At 38.2% G+C, this 23,231-nt stretch overlaps 1 protein-coding gene across 2 annotated transcripts; it reads right to left on the bottom strand.

Moving 5' to 3' along the window:
* On the bottom strand, positions 1 to 21,728 carry LDAF1 (lipid droplet assembly factor 1). 2 transcript variants are annotated; one of them, XM_074200360.1, is made up of 5 exons: positions 21,623 to 21,728; positions 19,599 to 19,781; positions 6,455 to 6,623; positions 5,206 to 5,344; positions 1 to 899 (listed from the first exon to the last, which is right to left on the bottom strand). In XM_074200360.1, exons 2-5 carry the CDS (start codon positions 19,692 to 19,694, stop codon positions 821 to 823), a joined length of 483 nt encoding a protein of 160 aa, XP_074056461.1. In that variant the 5' UTR covers positions 19,695 to 19,781; positions 21,623 to 21,728; the 3' UTR covers positions 1 to 820. The 2 variants fall into 2 exon arrangements, with proteins under 2 accessions (XP_074056461.1, XP_074056462.1); XM_074200361.1 differs by lacking the exon at positions 21,623 to 21,728 and adding an exon at positions 21,132 to 21,311.
* Between the last annotated feature and the right edge of the window lie 1,503 nt (positions 21,729 to 23,231).

The following is a 23,231-nucleotide window of genomic DNA, read 5'->3' as shown; positions in this document are numbered from 1 at the left end:
AAATAAATAGAATTCAATTTAATAAAGTAACATGGCAAAAAAAAGGCATTACCACAGGAACAGAAGTGCTAAAGTGTATTCTTTTTACATACATTTTCCTGGAAATGGACTAATAGAGCGAACTCTCTGAAACAATATCCCCCCCAAAATGCTCAAGTGTTTTTTTTTAAAAACCATTAAAAAAAAGATTAACAGTTACATATTTGGAGTATATTCCTTTTTGTCAAATATCTTTAACAATAAAATCCAATAACAGAATTTCAGTCTTGAATAAGTGACTGCTAATGTACCTAAATGTTATTATTCTGAAAAAGCAATTAAGGCTTAAGTGTTTTATCTCCCCACCCCCAGACTCCAAATGGAAGAGGGCACAATCCTTTATCAATCTGCTTGGAATAAAGTTTGGCATATGTTAGGCCCAAAGAGGTAAATCTTAAGGTTTAGCTTTGGGCTTTTTCAGAACACTAGCAGCCTCCTTGTCCTGGAAAGGATTTTTTTATTCTTATTGTTTTATTTAGAAGAGGAATGGGGAAAAGGAGGGAACTGTGTCATTTCCAAGAGTGCTAGTAGTGCTCTCATGAGTATGGCCCCATGACAAAGCCTTCCTCACTATAGCTGCACCAATAATCTGAAGGATTCTGTAAATCCTCCAGGAGCCTGTTGTCCCAAGGGTCTTACCACAATCAACCCTGAAAATACTAAAGAATTTTTCTATTCCCACCCATCTATCCTATTAGTCCTGCCCCTGACAAAAGCCATAATCCAATATCATAAAGACAGCATGTCTCCCAAAGCCTTGAACACAAAGTACTGGTTTCACTCAGTCATGCCTTGAAGAGTCAGGATATTGGATGGTCATTGGACACTTGTTCCCAAGGATCTGCTGATGCTTCAGTGAGCTGCAGAACAAAAAGTGAAGAGTCAGCTCTAAGACTTCATTAGAGTGTGTACATAACTAAATACTTAGCTTTCTTTGCCATTCCTTACAACCATGCACCTGAGCCAGGTTGTTACTGTTGGAGCCATTTTACAGGCAGCTAGATGGCACAGTGGACCAAGCACTAGAACTGAGGTCAAGAAGACCTGAGTTCAGCTTCAGCCTCAAAACTTACTTGCTGTGTGAACCTGGGCAAGTCACTTAACCACCACCTGTCTCAGTTTCCTCATCTGTAAAGTGAGGATAATCATAGCATCTACTTCCCAGGATTGTTGTGAAGATCAAATGAGATCATATTTGTAAAATACTTTGTAAAAGGTACTATGTAAATGCTAATTGTTATGATTATTATTATTATTATTATTATTACAGAGAAGGAAATGAAGAGCCTTGGGGGTTTAATGAATTACTTAAATCACATAATTAATTAGTATTAAGGAAAGGTGTAGAGATTAGCATTCGAAGTCCTTCAGCTTGTAGTGCATTATTTGATCTTTGTATCTTGACATTCTCACTGATAAGAAAATAAGTATATTAAGGTCACATGAATCTCAATATTTTACTCCTATAGCATCTTCATTACTCCAAAGATAAGATATTATGTTTCCCTTCAACATAGTTATAATCACACCTAAATTATACTAATATATAAATAAAACTTTTAGGGGAAACTAGATGACTTAGTGGATAGAATACTATCCTGGGAATCAGGAGTACCTGAGTTCAGATCTAGCCTCAGATATTTATTAGCCCCATGACCTTAGACAAGTTACTTAACCTTGCATCCTATCCCATCCTTTCTCTCCCCTATATGTGGGAATATGTGTGTGTGTGTGTGTGTGTGTGTGCTTGTGTGTGTGTATTATATGTTTGTTTTCATTTTATATTTTATAATATAAGTATATTTCAATATAATTTATTTTGTAAAGCAATGTACTCTTTGCCTTTAAAATTATTCTGTGGAAGCATTTTTAGGTTTTTATCTATATATAATGATCAACTCAATTAATTATTGAAGTATTATTGTGAGACAACTAGGTGGTGACATATTGCACAGAGCACCAGGGTCTGGAAGACTTAACCTCCTGAATTCAAATGTGACCTCAGACACTTAGCTGCGTGATTCTAGACAAGTCACTTAACCTGTCTGCCTCAGTTTCTTCATTTATAAAATAGGGATCATAGAAGCCACTTCCTAGGTTTGTAGTGAGGTTCAACTGATACAAAAATTGCAAATTGCTTAGTATATAGGAAGTATTATCTAATGCTAGCTATTGTTATTATTGTTATGATAATTATTAAGCCAGATATTGTGCTAAACATCCGATTATTCAGTGCTGACAAGATGCTGGCTAAGGCTGTAGTGTTGCTCCAAATTGAAGGAAGATTTTTCTTTTTCTGGCAAATGAGTAGAGTACCCGTGAACACACAATAGTTAAACTTCTACAACTCCAGCCTGAAATAAGGTTAATATGGTTAGATTGGAGAAAAGAAAATTGAGCAGTGTTTCTATCAGACTTCATGGATCTCTTCATTTTCTAGTCAGGGTATAAAACCTCAAAGACCATAGACCTGGCCAAAAGAAACCAGTACAATCTCACTTCTAATCTCAAGGAGTTGATAAAGAACAAAAGGAAAAGTGATAAAAAAAAAAAGGGGAGGTGATGATGAAGACAAAGGAGATATTATCTGGTGATGATAACCTTAAAAGTTCTGGACTTGTCTCAGAGACTAGAATTTGTTGAGAGGAATAAAAGGTGACTCTGAGGAATGAACATGAGATGGAAGTAGAAGTCTTTCTTTACTTTTTTTTTTCAATTAACAAGCATTTCTTTTCTCTCCCTCCCATCTTCCTACCTTCCTAACTCCACCCCCCCCCCCAAAAATAAAATAAAACAAAACAGAACAAAAGTAAAACTTTCCCTTCCTGAAGTCTCAGAGCAGGGAATAAACAATTTTGGACTTTCCTCCACAACCTTGTAAGGTAACTAATATAAATATTAACTCCAGTTTACAGAAAAGAAAACAAATTCTAAAATTAGAAATTTTAGGTTTTCCACAACAACCCTGTGAGGTAGGTAATGCAAATATTATCTCCAATTTATAGGAAAGAAAACTAAGGCTCTTTAAGGGGTTGTGATTTATCTATAATCACACAGTTGTGTCTGAGGTGAGATGTGAACAGGTTTCTTATTTCTAATGATTTTGAACCTCTTCATTAAGTAGGTGTATCTGTGTACATGTTGTATTCGTAATTAATATATGTATATAGGCATTAAATTAATTTTACTGTGCTTTGTTTTACTGCACTTCACAGAACCAATTTTTTACAAATTGAAGGTTTGTGGCAACCTTACATTGAGCAACTATATTGATGCCAGTTTTCCAACATCATGTCACATTTTGGTAATTCTCACAACTTTTCAAACTTTGTCATTAACATTATTATTGTTATTGTTATATCTGTTATGGTAATCTGCAATCAATGATTTTTGATTTTACCATAATAATTGTTTTGGGATGCCATGAACCATGCCCATAAAAAATGACAAATGTTGTGTTTATTCTGTCTGCTTCACTGATACACTATTCCCCTCTTTCTCCAACTCCTTGGGCATCCCTATTCCCTGAGACACAACAGGATTGGAATTAGACCAATTAAAAACCCTATAATGGCCTCTAGTATTCAAGTGAAAAGGCAGCAAACTTTCTTGTTGTCTTGGTTTAGGAAATTGCCATACACACACACACACACACACACACACACACACACACACATTTTGTATTAATATGTGTCAGAAATAATGCTTGGACTTAGGACTTCCTGAATCCAAGGCACCCTTAACACCATGCTGTCTGCTGTTACTTCATATATTTAAAAACACTGTCTCCTTATGGCTGTTGCTAGAGTAATTTGCTCAGGAACAATGAAGAGCTTAATATTCCTCAATCATTTTAAGAATATGAGTAGGAGAAAATGTACATCCTAATAGCAATATGGGGGTGATGATCAATCTTAATGGACTTGCTCATTCCATCAAAGCAATAATAAGGGACAATTTTAGAATGCCTGTGATGGAGAATACCACCTATATCCAGAGAAAGAACTGTGGAGTTTAAACAAAGACAAAAGTCTATTACCTTCAATTTTTAAAAATTATCTTATGTCATTATTATTGTTATTGTTATATCTGTGATGGTAATCTGTGATCAATGATTTTTGATTTTACCATAATAATTGTCTTATGTACAACATAATTTTGCTCTCTCTAATATTTTATTTTCTGCACAAGGATATGATTCTTCTCTCAACACATTCAGTTTCGATTAATGTATATCATGGAAACAATGTAAAGATTATTAAACTGCCTTCTGTGGGGGGATGGAGGGAAGGGAGGGTGGGGAAAAATTGTAAAATGCAAAAACCTTACCAAAAATGAAACCACTATTGTATATAATTGGGAAACTAATAAAATATTTTTTAAAAATAAATTGAAAAAAAAAACCTGGCCTTTTGCTGTTTGGTATGTAACATTTCATCTACACTCTCTGTGACTTTGAACACAGGCTGTGCCTCATGCCTAGAATGTGTTCCCTATTTACCTCTGCCTCTTGGAATCTCCACTTTCCTTCAGAATTCAGCTCAAATGCCACCAATCTCCTACCATGAGGCCTTTCCTTATCATCCTTGCTCTTCAGGGTAGTGCCTCTTCCTGAAAAGTTCCTTTGCATTTAGTTCATAAATACTCTTTTGTGTGCAGGTTGTTTCCCTAAGCTCCCAAAGCAGGAAATTTCATTTTTGTCTTTGTATTCCCAATGCCCAATACAGTATGTAGAATATAGTAAGTGCTTAATAAATGATTATTGATTGATTATAAAAACAATAGATCCTAGAGTTAGATTGGACCTTAGGAAGGACTCTATTCATGGTCTTTACATATAAATGTGGAAGTGAACCAATTGATATTCTAAAATTCTCCTGGGCTTGATATATGACATGTAATAGGAAACTCCTGGACTTTCCAAGAATTCTTAACCATTTTAGTAGTATGGATCCTTTGGGAAATGTATGAGTAATGTTTCTCAATGTATAAAATAAAATACATTAAAATAAAACCAATTATTATTAAATAAAATTATCCATATTTTTCCCTTAAAAATTCACAGAAATTAGATTAAAGATTCTTCATTGAAAGAGCAATCAGAAGTTGTTATACATGTATTTTTTTAAATCCTCAAATAAGGAAGTTATATTCTTATATACTTACCCCAAAGAGAACCAATAGTTGATAAGGCTTGAGAGGATCACGTAGCATACACTTAGTGTCCCAGACATGGCCAATGACACAAAACCCAAGCCACACAGCACACAGAGCAGGGTGAGGCCACCAACAGAAATAAGGACTCCTAGAGAGGGGAGAAATACCAATTTTTTAGTTTTTTGCAAGGCAAACAGGGTTAAGTGACTTGCCCAAGGTCACACAGCTAGGTAATTATTAAGTGTCTGAGCCCGGATTTGAACCCAGGTACTCCTGACTCCAGGGCCGGTGCTTTATTCACTATGCCACCTAGCTGCCCCGAGAAATACCAATTTTGAGAGGGGCTCAGCCAAGATCCAAGGACTGCATTGGACCCAGTGACACAAAGTCATGATCAATATTCTTTGTTGGTAACTGAGTCTTAGAGGTAGGGCTCTCCCTGTTCCAAGGGCAGAGGCAAGGAGGAGGAAGGAAAGCAGAGTATAGAAATAGATACCTTGTATTTTCACAGTGCTTGCCATCTGGAAAGTCTAGAATGCTTTCCAAGGTGCTTTTCAGAGAAACATAAAGAAAAAATATGACAAAGAACTAGCAGAGAGAGGTATAAAATTCTCCCTTCAAGGTCAAACAGCTAGGAACTGATACTTAAGAATTCCATCAAAATAAATAAATTCTAGTCTGTGTTAAGAACTATATGAGGGAAAGATAAAAAAAAAGGGGTTCTGAACTTAATCAGAAGCACTTAGACTAAGAAAGTTGATTATAACAGACATAATGCACATAAGTGCTCAATAAATGTTACTCTCTCCCTCCCTCCCTCCCTCCCTCCCTCCCCCCCTCTCTCTGGAGGCAGTAGGGGTTAAATGACTTGCCCAGGGTCACAGAGCTAGTAAATATTTGAGGTTAGATTTGAATTCACATCCTCCTAACTCCAGGGTCAGTGCTCTATCCCTTGTGCCACCTAGCTGTCCCCCGTCCCCTCTTAATTCTAGTCCCTTCCCTCTTAATTATTTTTTATTTTTCCTGTATATGGTTTGCTTTGTATATATTTGATGGTAAATTGTCTCCCTCAATACATTGTAAGCTTACTGAAGGGAGAGATGGTCTTTTGCCTCTTTTTTTTTATCCCCAGTGCTTAGCACAGTGCCTAATAGTCACTGATTAAATATTGATTGACAGATGAACTGCAGGGTTCCTTCCAACTCTACATTTAGGATCCTATGACTAATCCATTTTATGGAGAGAAAATACGAAATACCTTCCATTAATATAACCCCAACACAGGCAGCCAGCGACATCAGGATAACAATCAGCAAGAAGACTCCAACAGGAATGGCAGATACCATAATGAACATCAGCAAGGTTAAGGCAACAAAAGGATGTTTATCTAGGTATTGACCAACTGGAGAGTTCATAAAAGCAATTACCTGTTGACAAAGCAGATACAGAGTTACTATATATGAGGTAGGTTGTCATTTTAACTACTTTGGGGGTACAGCATCTTAACATATTTTCTCCCACTCATATTCTTAATATGATTTTACTGTGGGTCAAAAAAAATCAAAGAAGTGTGAGTAAATAGTGTTGACCTCTAATAACTAAGATCAAAGATCACTGGATATGCCTACATCCTGAACAGAAGACTCATATTTGATGAGGTCCTGGCATAACTGATAAGGCACAAATATGGAGGAGCCATCCTTCTTGGCATTTTCTTCTAGACTTACTTCCTTAGGGGGTGAATCTGATATCTGCCCCCATCCTAGGCCGGTGGCTACTGCTTTCCTTTGATAGACAAGTCAGAGGTATCTTTTCAGATCCCACCTTCTAATAGTGGAAGGTATATAAAAGCCCTTTTCAAAGCTGTACCTTTGGGGATTTGGCCCCCATGCATACCTGCATAATCTGTGAATTTAGAGACATGATAATAAATGAATCTGTTTACCGAATTCTTTCTTACTCTTTCATTAGGTCAAACTCTGGAAGTCAATGTTTCCTTCTTAAGACAAACTCTGAGGGTTAACACATATTTAATCTAATTATCATTTTTAAGGCCAAAACTCAGAGAGGATCCCTCCTTCAAAAGTCAACCAAATTGTGAGAGTGAAATATCCTGATGCATCCAGAGTCAAGGAGATAGTCTAAAACTTAGGCCAAACAAAGGGTTTGGGGCTTTGTCTTTTGTGCTTTGTTTGAAAGAGAACCAATGACATCAAGGAGTGATGTCTTGACTCAAGTGTTAATTGGACTGAAATGAGGCAGAATTGCACAAAGTCCTCAGCTTCACTCTCTCTTCCAGAGTCATTGAAGTCTTAATGGCAGCAAAAAACTCAAGACAATTGTTGATGGCCTGTGATACAATGGATGACCTTAGTGTCTTCCATGTCTGACCAGGATCTAAGCACTTGCCTCTAGACAGGGGAATTCTTTACATCCTCCTAAATCACTGACTTTGCCAAGATGGTTTTACAGGGGAGAGTTTTACTGGGGTGTGGCCACTACCCATGCTACAGCTTCTGGGAGCATAACTAAACAACAACAAAATATAGCACCTACTAGAAACAAATACACATTGAATGAAATTGCTGTTCAGTCATTTTCCATCATATGAGAGTTTTTATGACCTCATTTGGGATTTTCTTGGCAAAGAAAATAGAGTGATTTTCCATTTCTTTCTTCAGCTCATTTTACAGATGAGAAAACTGAGGTAAAGAGGCTTAAGTGACTTGTCCAAGATCAAATAGCTAATAAATGTCTGAGATTGGATCTGAACTCAAGAAAAATGAATCCTTCTGACTCCAACAGCTCTATCCACTGTACCACCTGGCTACCCCAAGATACTATATAAATGTTAGCTATTATGAAGGGAATTCACAATATTGAAACTCCCTCCACCATGGTGGAAATTCAGACACATACAGATCACCAACCCATCTGGATTCATCCAGGCCTGGTTTCACTCTTGCCCAGTTGAGCCTGGCTGAGTATAGCTTCCAGAGAAATGAACTGGACTGAGAAAACAAATTTTAATCTCCATAGAAATCCCAAACAACTCTCAATCTCCATAGATACCATAAACAACTCTCAATCCCTATTGAAACCACAACACCCTGTTTTCCTATAGCTCTCACCCTATAAAAGGTGTACTCTTCCAACTTTAAGTATTGGGTCTTCTCTGAGCCAGTTTACCATTCCTTCCTTTAATAAGCAGCTTTATAATCACCGCCCCCCATTCAACTCTTGTTGCTGTCCTGCTAATACTGCAGGCTTTCCAACCTTACATTGATTTTCTGACCTTACAACTCCCAAAGTCTTCCTTACAGAAATTAGACTTCTGAGTTATTCCACTGTGCAGCCACAGCTCTATCTGATTTCAACTCCCCAGTATAAGATGCTCCCCTCACTCTTCCTGATATCCCATCCCTCCTCCTGCCAGCTTCCTTTCATGTGCTGTCCCCCTTTTAGATTGTAAGCTCCTTGAGAATAGATACTGTCTCCTTCTTATTTATATAATAATTTACATAATAAATCTATATATTGTTTATACAATAAATATTTCTTGAAATGAATTGAATTAATATAAGATATACCCAGCTGACAAAGTGTCTGATCCTATCATTTCCTACTCAATAAATTCTAATGGTTGTCTATTGCTTCTAGAATCAAATATAAGCTTCTGTTTGGCTTTTAAAGTCTCTCCCAGTGAGGCCACTAGGTGGTACAGTGGAAAGAACACTGGCCCTGGAGTCATGATGGATATGAGCTCAGATACCTGACACTAGCTAGCTGTGTGAACCTGGACAAATCTTAACCCTTGTTGCCTTGGGGGGAAAAAAAGCCCTTCACAACCTCCCTGGTCCCAGCCTACTTTTCCAAAATTACCTATCATTCCCTTTCCCCATACTCTATGGTCAGGCCAAAATTGCCTTTTTTGTTTTTCCTTTTACATGACCCCTTTTCACTATTATCTTGTGCTTTTGCACTGGATAGCTATCCCTTATAGCTAGCGTTTACATCCCTTCATTTCCTTTAAAACTTTGCCCAAACACCCTGTACTAGAGGAAGCCTTTCTTCATCACCCAACAAATTTACCTTGTGTTTATTTTATATATACTTACAGTAAGTGTTTTTCCCCAACAAATTTATGTTTACTTTGTATATTTTATGTCGTTATATAATGTTCTCTTTCTGAATACAATGAAAGCTTCCTGAGAAAGGCAAAGACTATTTAATTTTTACCTTTCTATCCCTAGTATCTACCCCATATTAGGGGGCCTAATAAATATTTGGTGATTGATTTATTGAGTTATTTAAGTTAATTTAAGGAGAGAGAAAAAAACACTTAAAGACAGAGAGATCAGTAAGGCATTAAAGAGGAGGTCACACCTAAACTGAGTCTTTAAAAAAAGTCTTTAAAGATTCTGGGAGGTTAAGATAAGAAAGGACCATACCCCAGTTACAGGTAATCAATCCACTGTGCAAAAAAGTGAGATGGACAATCTGGAATTCAGAGAATGGTTAGGAAGTCTAGTTGGGTAGGAACACATAAAAGGGAATAATTTGAAATAATGTGGAAAACCTGGAGCCATATTGAGAAGGGTGTTAAATGCCAGATTGAAGAATTTTTATTTTATCCAACAGGGAGTAAATGAAGGTTTCTGAGCCTGAAAGTGATACTGTGGTTTATACAACTGTGATAAGACAGACCCAAGAAAGGAGATAATAGAAGCAGGAAGGCCAACTAGGAGACCAGGAGAGGCCAGGTGAGAGGGTGATGAGGTGACTGAGATAATAATGATTTGAATGAATTAAAGAGAAGAGGATAGAAAGGGATGGAAGAGATGTGGTAAAGATAAAATAGACCACACATTGGCAATTGGCAATTGTTTGAACATGGGGGGAGCAGTGGTGAGAAGAATCAAGATGGTGAATCTGGGTGGCCAGGAAAATAGTATAGGAATAAAGAATAGGAGACAGGGAATGGGAACAGGAAATAGGGAATAGCGATAGTGAAGCTTGGAGATGGGATGGGGAGGGAAGGATGATAAACAAAAAAATGGAAAGTCAGAATGAAGACCAGGGTTGATATAGTTGACCTGGGTACTTTCCTTGAAAGGTAAGGAAGCAGCCGATAATCATAGGAAGAGGAGCGTATGTGACTCTCTATCTATCACTGAGGTTCTTATTTGGATTTTGAGTGAGAGGATGTAGGTACAAATTTCAGTTGAGGTATTTAACTACCTGCAATCTTGGCCAAGTCACTTAACAAAACTAGTCTTCCCTCAGTTTTGTTACCTGTAAAATAAGGAAATTGTACTAGATCATGGTTACCCAAACTTATTTGGACCCCTGGTATCCTGTGGCTTTTAATTATTCTTCTTATAACTATAGTCAATATGAAAAGAAATAAATTATAAAGTTTACCAGTATAGAGTTTACAAATAAGATGTAAAGTAAGTAAATGTGTTAAATAAGATAGTAAAGTAAAATAAGATAAATTTTTCATAAAGAAAACTTAATTCAGCATGTGACATTTTCCCCTTCTACTAATAGTTCTAACTTTAGACCATTTCAAAAGGATAACATGGTTATTTACCAAGTATTCCTCAACAATCCCTAGAGAAGCTTTACATTCCCCCTGGTGTATGCATACACCAGATTGGAAACCTGATGACCTCCCACTTCTTAATATGTGATTCTATAATCAGATTTCTGTTCCCTGCTATGGTGGGCATTTGATAAATGTCTACTGCCTAGACCCAAAAGTAGCCATACATATGGAAGATATTCAACAGAAATACAAAAGCAAATCACATAAAAGAAGAACTACAATTCCAGTCTTCCAGGGAAGCCTTTGTCTCTTTGTTTCAGTCTGCTTATCTCAAAAGCATGCTTGGAACCAAAACCAAAGAATTTTTCCATTCATCTAGGAATAAGTCTCCTATATTTGTTGCTTCCCCAGATGGGAATGTGAATACCTTGAGAGCAGTGTTCATCTCACTTTTCAACTTTCATCCTATGCTAAGCACAGTGATTGGTGCATAAAAAAGAGATTAAATGCCTTTTCAATTATTCTCTCATTCAATCGTTCATTAATTCATCATTTATTCAGTTCACATTGACCCAGATGGTCTCGTAGTCTCTTTCAATCCAGTGATTCCAAGGTTCAGCTCCAAAAGGTTTTCTTTTCCATATGGTGCCAAACCTATAATTTAGAGGCCAATGTTGAAACTATGTTGAAATAAATCCTCTGAGGCAATGATATAGAAGATATTTTTGGATCTAATTCAAGGAAAGATTGCTTAAATAGAAGCAAAGACCTAGGAAAATTTCTGAGGTTGCATTTCCAATCTAACCCAACCCCATTAGATATTTAATATCTAATGTTTTGTCTGCAGCATCCCACCTCGATACTCTATTCTAGGCAATGCCCCATGCTCCAAATTTTTCTGATCTCCCTACTTTATTACAACTTTTCTTACATTACCCTAGGACCCTTTGGGGTAATAACTAGCTAATGTGATAATTGTACCTTTTATAGGAAAACTTTTGCAGTCTTCTCCAATTTTTTCCCATATTTAATGCTTTTCTTCAGAAATTATCTTGTCTACTTTATATCTTGTATTATATATATATACACATACACACACACACACATATATATATGTATATAGATATATGTATATATATATATATATATTTATATATAATATCTCCTCCATTTACACATAAGCTCCTTGAGGGCAATAGCCAGAACTACATAGTGAAGTGCTTGGTTCATATTTACTGACTGTTATTTAGTCCTTTTTCAACTGAGTCTGACTCTTCATGAATCCCTTTGGGGTTTTCTTGGCAAAGATACTGAAGTAGTTTACCATTTCCTTCTCCAGCTCATTTTACAGATAAGGAAACTGAAGTAAACAGGTAAAGTGACTTGTTGAGGGTCACATAGTGTCTGAAACCAGATTTTAATTCAGGAAAATGAATCTTCATCCACTACATTACCTATCTGCCCACTGACTGACCTTCAGATTGATATATTATAAGGTAATGGTGTTCTAACTAAAACTGCTGCATTTCTATGGGGATCTGCTAGAAGCAAAGCATTAAAATAGGAGTGACTCTAATGGTGGATGTTTCAGGTGTGATGCCAGATAAGTAGAGAGCATGGGAGAGGAACAGGCTTTTAAGCAACTTTCAAAAAGTGTGCCATATAAAGAGTCATCTAACCTCCTCCATCTATGTGTGACCAATCTTTCTTACTACAATAACTCATTTCAGAGAAAAGGGGAAGCTCTGTGATCCTCCTTAGACCTATAGCATTTCCTTAAATATCTCTATTCATATCTCCCAAATTTAATTTTGATTCAAGAGGTTCATAGTCAAGACAGAGAGTGGAGAAGGATCTCTGTACAGTGAGAAATTAACAGGCCTACAAAAACTGGCTGGCCAATGGCCCCAGATCTTGGGGGGCTGGTTATGTTTACTTCTGAATACCTTTAAGTGCTTTTCTTGGGGTAACATCTTTGATGAGACCATTCACAAAATCAGGACTGGCAGAAAAACAGCTGGCAAGTGTTTAAATTATTTAAAGGGGGGGGCAAAGTGAAACCAGGGACTTTTCATTCTGGTCAGGCACAGAAGTAGAAGCAACATATAGGAGTCAAGACTTTACCAACTATCAACCAATAACTTGTTAAAATAATAAGTAAATATTTTGAGGCCATTTGGGGAATGGATAAGGGAATTACTAATAAACCAGGATGATCAATAAGCCATTTCATTTTACATTCTCCTTTAACACCTTACTTTCCAAGTAAATGAAGGAAAGGGACTCTTTACTAAATTCTTCCTGCCCTAAAACATTGCATAATGTTGTGTTTGTTTACAGTTTTTTATTGCAGTCATTAGCAAAGACCAATCAAATTACAATGTGAAGTCCTTTTAATACCCCACCCACTGAAGCCTACCAGTAAGACAATAAAGACCAGGCAGTAAGACAAGTAAACTCTTTTTCCAGGAGTAGTGATAGGCTTGCATTATATCTATACTCTCAACTAGTCCTTCTTACCAAATGAGGCATTTGTAACATCTGCCTGGGTCAGCAAAGGGTTGGGGAAGGGATGATATGATTGATTTTAAACTCCAATATTTCTATTTAAGCCCTATAATTGTTCAAAAAAACATAACTCAGATCAAGCAACAAAAGCAAAACTTTAAAAATAAATATGAGGGGGCGGCTAGGTGGCGCAGTGGATAAAGCACCGGCTCTGGAGTCAGGAGTACCTGGGTCCAAATCCTGCCTCAGACAATTACCTAGCTGTGTGGCCTTGGGCAAGCCACTTAACTCCATCTGCCTGGCAAAAACCTTAAAAAATAAATAAACAGACAAATAAACAAATAAATACTAGATTGTCAGAGAATTTGGATCAGAGAAGCTTCCTATTCTATTTAGCTCAGAACCTGTCTCCAGTACAAAACTTGCATATAATAGCATTGCTGGTTGTTTGGTGGAAAGAATATAGCAGTTTTCCATAATGTCATTCTCCAGAAGATAGAAGGTGACCTTAAATTGCCTTAAATTCTCTATTATTAACAATTATGGGTTTTCTATCAAGAGCACCATAACATTATGCTCTGACCTGGGTGTCACAGGTTCAAGTCCTAGTTCTAAACCAAATGACTGTGGGATCACAGGTAAACCTCTTATACCTCTCAATCCATATTGTATCTTTTAATACCATAAAAATTCTCCTCTAGTAAGAAGTGAGGACAAAAAATTTTACACAGATTTTCTAGACTGCAGAGTGCTTCACCCATAATCCCAGTGATGGGTAAGGGATAACTGTAATTTTAGAGAAGATACATTAGTAGAAGAGAATTTTCAGACCCATAGTTTTCTCTGGCAATAAAATCAGAACTTTTTTTAAAAAAAATAGGTCAAGCATCCTAGAATATACCTAAACCTTAATTATAAAGATTTTTAAAAATTATGCACACGCATCCATAAGTGGTAGCTGGGTTCAGGAGGAATCTTCTCATGAGATAGGCCTGGGTTCAAGTCCTGGCCCTGTTAAAGTTTAGTTGTGTGGACACTAGTGCCTTAAGCACTCTCCAAGATGATTAATTTAGACTCATCAGAGATCTAACTCAGAGGATAGAGATTTGGGGCTGGACTTAGAAAGACCTGAGTTCAAATTTGGCCTTTAATCAAACATTTATTAAATAACTACTTTATGCAAAGGAGGCAAAAGACAACTCCAGCCTTCAAGACAATTCATTTCTGTTTGCCTCAGTTTCTTCATCTGAAAAAATGGAGATAATAATAATACCTACCTCCCAGGGCTGTTGTGAAGATCAAATGAGAAAATATTTGTAAGCTGCCTAGCAAAGTGTCTAGCATATGGTAAGTACTGTATAAGTGCTAAGTATTAATTTTTTGCTTTTATTACATTGGTCGGAGGAATTTCCCCATTGGGAGTTCTTTCACACTAATGAAATCACACCTCTATACAAAAATTAGAATTATGTATATGTCATCAATGTGTGTGTACATATATTTATGCAGCAACAAATCAGTAAACATTAAGCACTGGGCTAAGTGCTGGATATACATATATATATATATATATTTATAGACACAAAAATATTTGTGGGACTTATATGTTTATAGATATACAAAGTGTTATGGAAAGTAAAGTTTTCTAACTCTAAGGATTAAAACATCATCATATTCTCCCATCTGCACCCCAACAAATGTTTGAATACTCACAATGCTTTGCCTACCCCAAAATAGCAGAACCAACAACAAAGAGAGCATTGGTCTTGAGCCATTTCTGAATTCAGCAGCCGTTTAGTGGGTTCCTACAGTGCTTCAAGGAGAAACTGATCTTAACATGTTGCTCCTTATAAAGACAGATTCATTTTTAGATAAGGGGAACTAGCTGGAACTAACTAGTTCCATTGGGAACCACTCAAACCTCCAGGTCAGAGGCTGCCAAATGAGGAAGAGGAGACATCCAATGTGACTTAGGACATTTTGTTGATTGCTCTTTCCTACTGTTTCTACTCTACCAACAGGTGAGATGTCCTGGTGGTGGTGATAGGTCAAGGTGAAAATTAACCCACAAGATTACTACCCTTCTCTTAGTAACCCAGACTCCCTAAAATAAAGGGCCCCTGCTTTCTTTCAAAAATTTGACCACCCTGAGGGGGAAAAAGAGGGCACCTTAAAATGTTTGTTTTCCCCCTGCTGTTCATAAAAACAGGGAATGAGTTGGCCTATACTAAAGGAACTGAATGCTCTACTTAAAATTCTCATGAACATATCTCCAGGTAAGTAGGTTATAGAGGAGTTATGGCTCTGTGTATGTGGAAAAAATGTCTACAATGGAATTCCTTACACTTTTGAAATCACTAAACCAGAAATTCAATACCTTGGAATCAGAATGTAAGACAAAATATATTTTGCACAACTGTACGTATTTGCAGGTTTCAATTTTTGTGCTTTTGCATTGAAGAAGGGAAGGAGAGAATTTGAAACTGGAGGGGGGGGAAAGATTTAAGTTTGCATACTTACATTTTTGTTTCCAGTTTTTAAAAGCACCCTGAAGGAGAGAAAGGTGGCAACATGTGCCATGCAAATCAAACCACCATCATCACTTCAACAACCACCTCCCCTCCAATCCCAAAGAGGACCCTAAAGACCCTAAACCCAAGAAACTTGAGAATATTACTTTCCTATAGTCTATTTCCAGTGCCATCCAAAGCCATCAATGAGAGGACAATCACTTGTGGCACCTTTATAAAAACATTTATCTAGAGCCTACTATGTACTAAGCACTGTGCTAAACACATTACAAATATCTCATTTAATCCTCAGAACAATCCAGGAAAGTGACTACTATTATTATCTCCATTTTATGGTTGAGGAAACTGAAGTAAGCAGAACGTTTGCTCAAGGCCATAAGATAGTATAGGAAACCACAATCTTCTTGATTCCAGGTCCATCATAACATACTACACTCTGAATCACCTATCTGCTAATACCAACAACTGACCAACTGTTTATCAACAGTCAGGTCCTAGAGTCTTGGCAGTGGTAGCATCTTCCAGACATGGTGGTCTGCTTCTAGCCCAACCTGCAAAGCCATCATCCCAGGAAGCAATCCCAATGGAGCTGGAGCTGTATGTGTAACTATTTCTGTAGAGGATAGCCTCAAAAGACCTAGAAAACTCTTCTGGACACCAATGATATGGGAAGTGACAAATTGTTCAATGTCAGAAATGAACATGATTTTCTAGGTAAAAAGATATCAAAGAAGATGCTGCTATACCTTAAGGATCACATTTGGAAGTGAAACATATCCATGATATCTTCCTATTAGATGGTGAGTCTTCTCCTTGAGAGAAGACTTTCTTGTAAGAAAGGACTACTTGTATCCCTATAATGCTATTTTATTCATTCATTAATGAACTGCTTACAATAAAATAGTAAGATGGGTAGTACAAATATTCATTTTACATATGAGGAAATTGAATCACAGAGAGATTATAGTGATTTGTTCAAGAATGGTCAAATGATGGAGCAGCTAGGTGGTGTAGTGGATAAAGCATCAGCCTTGGAGTCAGGAGTACCTGGGTTCAAATCCGGCCTCAGACACTTAATAATTACCTAGCTGTGTGGCCTTGGGCAAGCCACTTAACCCCATTTGCCTTGCAAAAAAAAAAAAAAAGGATGGTCAAATGAGAATATGCTGTCCTTATTACTACATCACTGACCCCCAATAAGATAGTGATATAATCCAGATTTGAATCCAGAACAAATAACCCCCAAATTCAACACTTTCAACCATACTTTTTTTCCCTAATGGAAGGAGTTGTCTAAAGAATATTTAAAAAACCTAAAAAATTACTCATAATAGCCATTAGAAAAAGGATTTTGACAACACACTTAGCTTCCCTAAATGTTTACCCCGTGGACTAATCTTCTAAGGAGTCTGAGTTCCTTAAGCACACATTTATTGATGACTAGAGAGATGGGGTGGGGAGCACAGAAATTTTCAAGATAACAAGGAAAGTCAGTTTAAAATTTAATTTTTTTAAATGATGTCATCAGTGATATCACTAGTGTTGAAAGCTTCCAATGAGTTACTTCCTCTGTCAATGTATAATTGCCCCATGTTCTTCAATTTACAATCTTAATTAAGAGAGTTTCCCGGTCCCCCAATTAGTGATATGGCAGAAGTGAGACCCCCCACCCAAGTCTTCTTTCCTTCAAAGATTAGCTCTCTCTCTCCACTAAAATATTGCCTCTCAAGATTTAAAATAATTGCCTCATTTTTTTTCAGGAAATAATCAGCATACCTCTGCATGGAAAAAATGGTGGCTGATGTGATATTTTGGGGATAAAGAATTTTGAAGTTTTTTTAAATTTCTTATTTCAAAACTTCCAAAAATAAATACTTTTTGAGGAAAAAATAAATTGTTTGCCTCTAATAATTCATAATATGAAAAATCAGTTGATTGTTTTATGTGGTGAGGGACAAAACTGAGGCAGAATACCATGAGGGAATCAATTAATATACAATGATAGACAATTAATAGACATTGCCTGGCACTAAGCAAGCACAGAAAAAAAAATACATCCTGCCCTTGAAGACTTTGCACTTTATCAAGTCAGGACACTTTGATTCAAATTCTGGTTCTGATACTTCTTAGTTATGTGACCCATTAAGTCACTTCATTTCTCTAAACTCAGTTTCCTTATCCTTTAAAATGGAGATAATACCTGCACAATCTACTTCACAGGGTCATTGTGAAGGAAGACACTTGAAAATTTCCAAGCTATTTATGTCAGTTGCTGTGCAAAATAATGGGGATTGTACAGATGCAAATGAGGTGAAATCTGTTCTCTTTTCTATAGTTAGAGAGTTTGATAAAAGCCTAAAAATTACCCTTGGAAGAGAAATTATTCCTGGATATTTAGGGGATATCTAAATTTACTTGTCCAACTGGATACTCTTATTCTCCACTCCAGATTAGATGACCTAACTTGACTGATGAATTCCTCTTTGTATATTGGTCAACATAGCAAAACCTCAGTCTCATCACTCTGAATTCTGGGCTGCTGAAGACTGGATAGAAATGCCAAGCAAGTTTACAGATTGCTCCTTTCTTGGTTTCTCTCTATCCAAAAGTTAAGCCTTTGCAAGAAATAAGGTCTCTCTCCATAGTAGGGTAGTGATAGGGACTGGATCTGTTATTTTGTTAGAGAGCTATTAGATGAGGGGCAGCTAGATGGTGTCATAATGTATAGAAATGCCAGATCTAGAGCCAGGAAGACTCATATTCATGAGTTCAAATCGGGTCTCAGATACTTACTAGTTGTGTAACTCTAGACAAGTCACTTAATCTTGTTTGCCTCAGTTTCCTCCTCTGTAAAATGACTCCAGTATTTTTCAAGAAAACCCCACATTGCAGCTAGGTGGTGCAGTGGAAAGAGCACGGGCCCTGGAGTCAGGAGAACCTGAGCTCAAATCTGACCTCAGACACTTAAATAATTATCTAGCTGTGTGGCCTTGGGCAAGCCGCTTACCCCATTGCCTTGCAAAAACTGAAAAAGAAAAAAAACCAAAACCCAACTTATGTGACTAAAACACTATAAATAATAAAAACTGAATAAGGAAATTCCTGCTACCCAAAGCAAATTAACACCTTCTATACAATTTATACTCCTAAAGAAATGCCTAGAACATGGAGATGTTAAATGATTTGCCTGATCCCAAAGCTAATATGTATCAGAGGAAGATCTTAAAGCCAGGTCTTTTAGGCTCCAAGACCTACTTTCAATCCACTACACTTGTTTCCATTGTCTCCATATTGAATTAAAGGAAAACAATGAAGAGTTTCTAATAGGTCTGGCTCCTCATTTGGAAGGTGTTGGCTTATTCACAAAGAACTACCCAATAAAATAGGAAAAAAAATTTACAAGCCACATAGTTTAAAGGAAAGAACATTAGATGTCAAATGAGAGAACTTTGGGTTCAAAGCTGGTACTATATGTGCACTTCATTTGTAAAATGATGGGGTTGGATAAGATTAGTGGTTCCCATTTAGTGGTCTGCAGCTCATCGGTGGTTTGAGTCTATAGTCCAACAAATTCACACTCAAATTCTTTAATGTCTCCTCAAAAATAATTTTAGAATTTTATGTTGGCATATTAAATTACCTTGAGGGAGTTTACAGCATACTTTTGTTGTTGTGGTTGTTGAAACAATATGGAACAAAAAACATTGTGAACCATTGGCTTAGATGATCTATAAAGGTTCCTTCCAGCTCTAAATCCTAAAATGAATAGCCATGTTCTGGCTCTGGGCAGTCTGCAGATGATTCAGACTTACCTTGGAGTTGCTCTGAATGGAATTGATTAATGAAGCTAGCTTCTTCTGCAGCTCCTGCAGATCTCTGGATGTACTAGAAGTCTCCATTTTCACCATACTTCTTTTCTATCTGCTCAAACTTGCTTAGTGAGGAGGCAAACAAAGCAACCCAACTCTATTTCACATGTCTGTGTTTACTTCTAGCTGCAAGCAAGAGAAGAAAGGTAGTGCTTAATCAATTAAGGGTTTGCAACAAATCAGTGTTGTAGCTGCTGAGAAGCTAAAGGACCTACTTTCTTTCATAAAGGACTCATCTGATAATTCCCACTGACCACTGATCTCCCCCTGCCATTTAATTATAGGTATCACATAATTGAGTCCCTAAATTTATATTGTCTTGAATTTTGGTTCTATTTGCTTTATGTACTCAGTCTTTCCATTGTTCCTGAAAACTGTGCCCACAACACCTCATTGTGGGTATTCAATGTAAACTCATTAAGAACTGAATTGACTTCAAGCCTTATAGTACAAAGGTGAATTGAGTCTACAACCATGATCATTCTCTTTCTCCCCTATCACCAAGTGACCCCCTTGGTTTGTAATATCAACCCCAAAATGATCTTATCTCAAGTCCTAATTTACTTGAGCAGTTCCCAGGCTTATTCAAGATTTGTCTGATTTCCAAAGCCCTTTATATCAAAAAGTCAAATTAGGTAGTGAGCTAATATTACAAAGTAAATAATACCAAACAGCTACTGAACAACAAATATTTACTGAATTCCTGTCATATAAACTAAATCTTTATAAATCAAATTATACTCCATATATATATGTACATTAATACTACAATAAAGCAAAAAAATCATTTTATCAAGCAGATATTCCCTTCTGACTGATCGTTTGCATCAAGTCTAGGTTCTCAATTCAGGTCTGCTTAAAACAATTCTTCAGCAATAGCTGGAGGTTTAGGACATCTTATGGATTCTATTTATCTCATTTCTGTTCTAGGCAGCCTTATGTTCCCGGGGTCATTTCTTCAGGAACTGAGAAACTGGAAAGACTACATCAATAAAGCTTTCCTCTTCCCCATCTGTCACCGAGCATATAAAAAAGCATCAACACATCTGTTTCTAGGGTCTTTACTATCTAATGATTTTTAACTTTTTATGTATAAAGGATCCCTTTGGCAAATTAATAATGCTTGTGGGTCTCTTCTCAGAGGAATGTTTTTAAATGCATGAAGCAAAATATATAGAATTACAAAGGAAGCTAATATTGAAATAATTTAATCTATAGACATCTATTTATAAATAACATATAAATATATAAATAAATATATGCTTATCTCTATTACATGCAATTGTATTAGTATATTGTGTTATCTACATGCATTCTATATGTATAAATGCATATACACATATAAGTATAAAAATTTCATGAATCCCATCTTAAGAAGGCCTAGTTAGAATATTTCATCCAAAAAAAGATAGAATAAACCCCAGCAGCTCCCATAGGCAACAACCCAACCCCCACGGGGAGAAGTCAGGGTCTTACCAATTTGTCTCTTAACAAATTTTATAAGTTAAGAGTTCAAGCAGGGAAGCCAACAATCTACTCTCATCTCTGAGCCCCAAAATAAATGCTGCCTGTTTTCCTCTTTTACCCTTCTCCGGGGGCCAAACTGTCACCCCAACAACATTCTAATCCAGCTCAGAGCTGAGACTAGGCTGAACTGGGCTCGATTAAGAGCGGGTTCTTTCCTTTCTGAGATATTCAAATACGGTATTTTCTCCTTCCCATGGAGCCGCGGCTCAGAGCCTCCTGGTTCCCAAAGGACCCCGAAAGTTAGGTGCAAGAAGCTCCTAGGCTCCCTTTAGGGCCATAGGGAGGCAGAGAGGGGGTCAAAGGAGCGGCCACCCTCTTCCTAAACACAGAGCAGCTTGGGTTGGGTTGGGCTGGGCTAGGGGAGGGGTTTTGCGGGGCCCCCGCGCTTCCCACCTCCGGGCTCCCTGCCTTCCCAGCTCAAGACACCCCAGTCCTCTCACCTGCTCTGGATTCCCCTCGCAGCTCCAGCCGCCCCAGTCCCCGCTGCCCACCCGCGCGGGCCAGTGGAGCGGAGAACCCAGGGCCCCCGGCTGCGCGTGGAAGGAGGCGGGGAGACAGCGAGGAGGAGGAGGAGGAGGAGGAGGAGGAGGAGGAGGAGGAGGAGCTGGAGGAGGAGCTGGAGCTGGGGCTGGAGCTGGAGCTGGGGCTGGGGCCGGGCCCGGGCCGGGGCCGGGCTCTCTGGGCGGGAGCTGAGTGACGGCTTCTCTCCGCCCCCCGCAGCCCGCACCGCCCCTGTCCTCCCCAGTCCAGAAAAGGAGAGGCGCGGAGCCCTCTCTCTCCGCCCGGCGCCAGCCGCGGGCTGCCCTGCTCCTCCGGGCCGGCAGCGGCCGGGACGCCCCACTAGCATCGTACTACGAGGGGCGCTTGCGGGAAGGAGCCCGAGGAGGAGAGGGGAGAATTCGGAGCCTCGCGATGCGCGCGTGTGTGTGTGTGTGTGTGTGTGTGTGTGTGAGTGTGTGTGTGTGTACGCCTAAAGTCAACAAACACTTATTAGAATTTAGTAAGCGGGGCGGCTAGGTGGCACAGTGGATAGAGAACCGGCCCAGGAGTCAGGAGTGCCTGAGTTCAAATCCGGCCTCAAGACACTTAATAATTACCTAGCTGTGTGGCCTTGGGCTAGCCACTTAACCCCCTGCCTTGCAGATACCTAAAGAAAAAAAAAATTAATGGAATTTACTAAGCCCTTTCTCAGTACCAGATACGAGTAAACTCTGGGGCACAAGGGAAGGCAAAAGACAATCCCTGCTCTCCAGAAACTCACTCTCTTAATGGAAAGAGAGGAGGTTGCAAACAAGATAAAGACGGAATAAATTGGAGATAAGGTTCCAGACAAGCCTAAGATTAAGAAGGATTAGAAAAAGCTTCCTGTAGAAAGTAGGATTTTAGGTGAGAGTGGAAAGAAAGCAAAACAATAGAGATAAGAGGAGTGCCCCAGGTAGGGTCGGGAGCCGGCGACAACAATTTGAAGGTTGATTAATCTTTTAGTTTGAAGAGCAGCCAAGAAGCCTGTGTAATTGAATTACTAGTGCTTGGAGTGGAGTACTGCATTAGAAGATGGGAAAAATAAGAAAGGGTCTACCAGAAAGACCACCCTGGGTGGGAGATGTGAATTGGAAAAATTCAAAGAGTTCAATGTCTTGCCCATGGTCCCAGAGATCATCAATATGGGAGATAGGACAGGAACTTTAGGTCCAAGACCCCATCTTTTGACACCACACTCCCTTTCCAGGTCCTGAACTCCTGGCAATAGAACTTAAGCTATCTTTAAGGAGAAACCTTTCTTTCTGTTATATTTCCCCTCCCACCTGTGGTTTTGATTTTCCTGGACTTTGCCACAATGATCATACCTTAGTTCCCTTCTTACCCCGGAACTTCCCTCAGTCACTGGAGAGAGTGGAATTTCTCCTGATGAAATTCCTTGGAGGTAGAAGGGGGTGGGAGTGAGCAACATTTGGGGGAAGGCATCTCATTTTAGGGATAGGCCCAGACCAGCCATGCTTCATGGTTCTGATTTCCAAACTTGGTCACCATGCCCTATCATCAGTATTT

Source organism: Macrotis lagotis, chromosome X (genome assembly GCF_037893015.1).
Source record: "Macrotis lagotis isolate mMagLag1 chromosome X, bilby.v1.9.chrom.fasta, whole genome shotgun sequence".
Lineage (NCBI taxonomy): Eukaryota > Metazoa > Chordata > Mammalia > Peramelemorphia > Peramelidae > Macrotis > Macrotis lagotis.
This window is presented reverse-complemented; position numbering and strand designations above follow the sequence as displayed.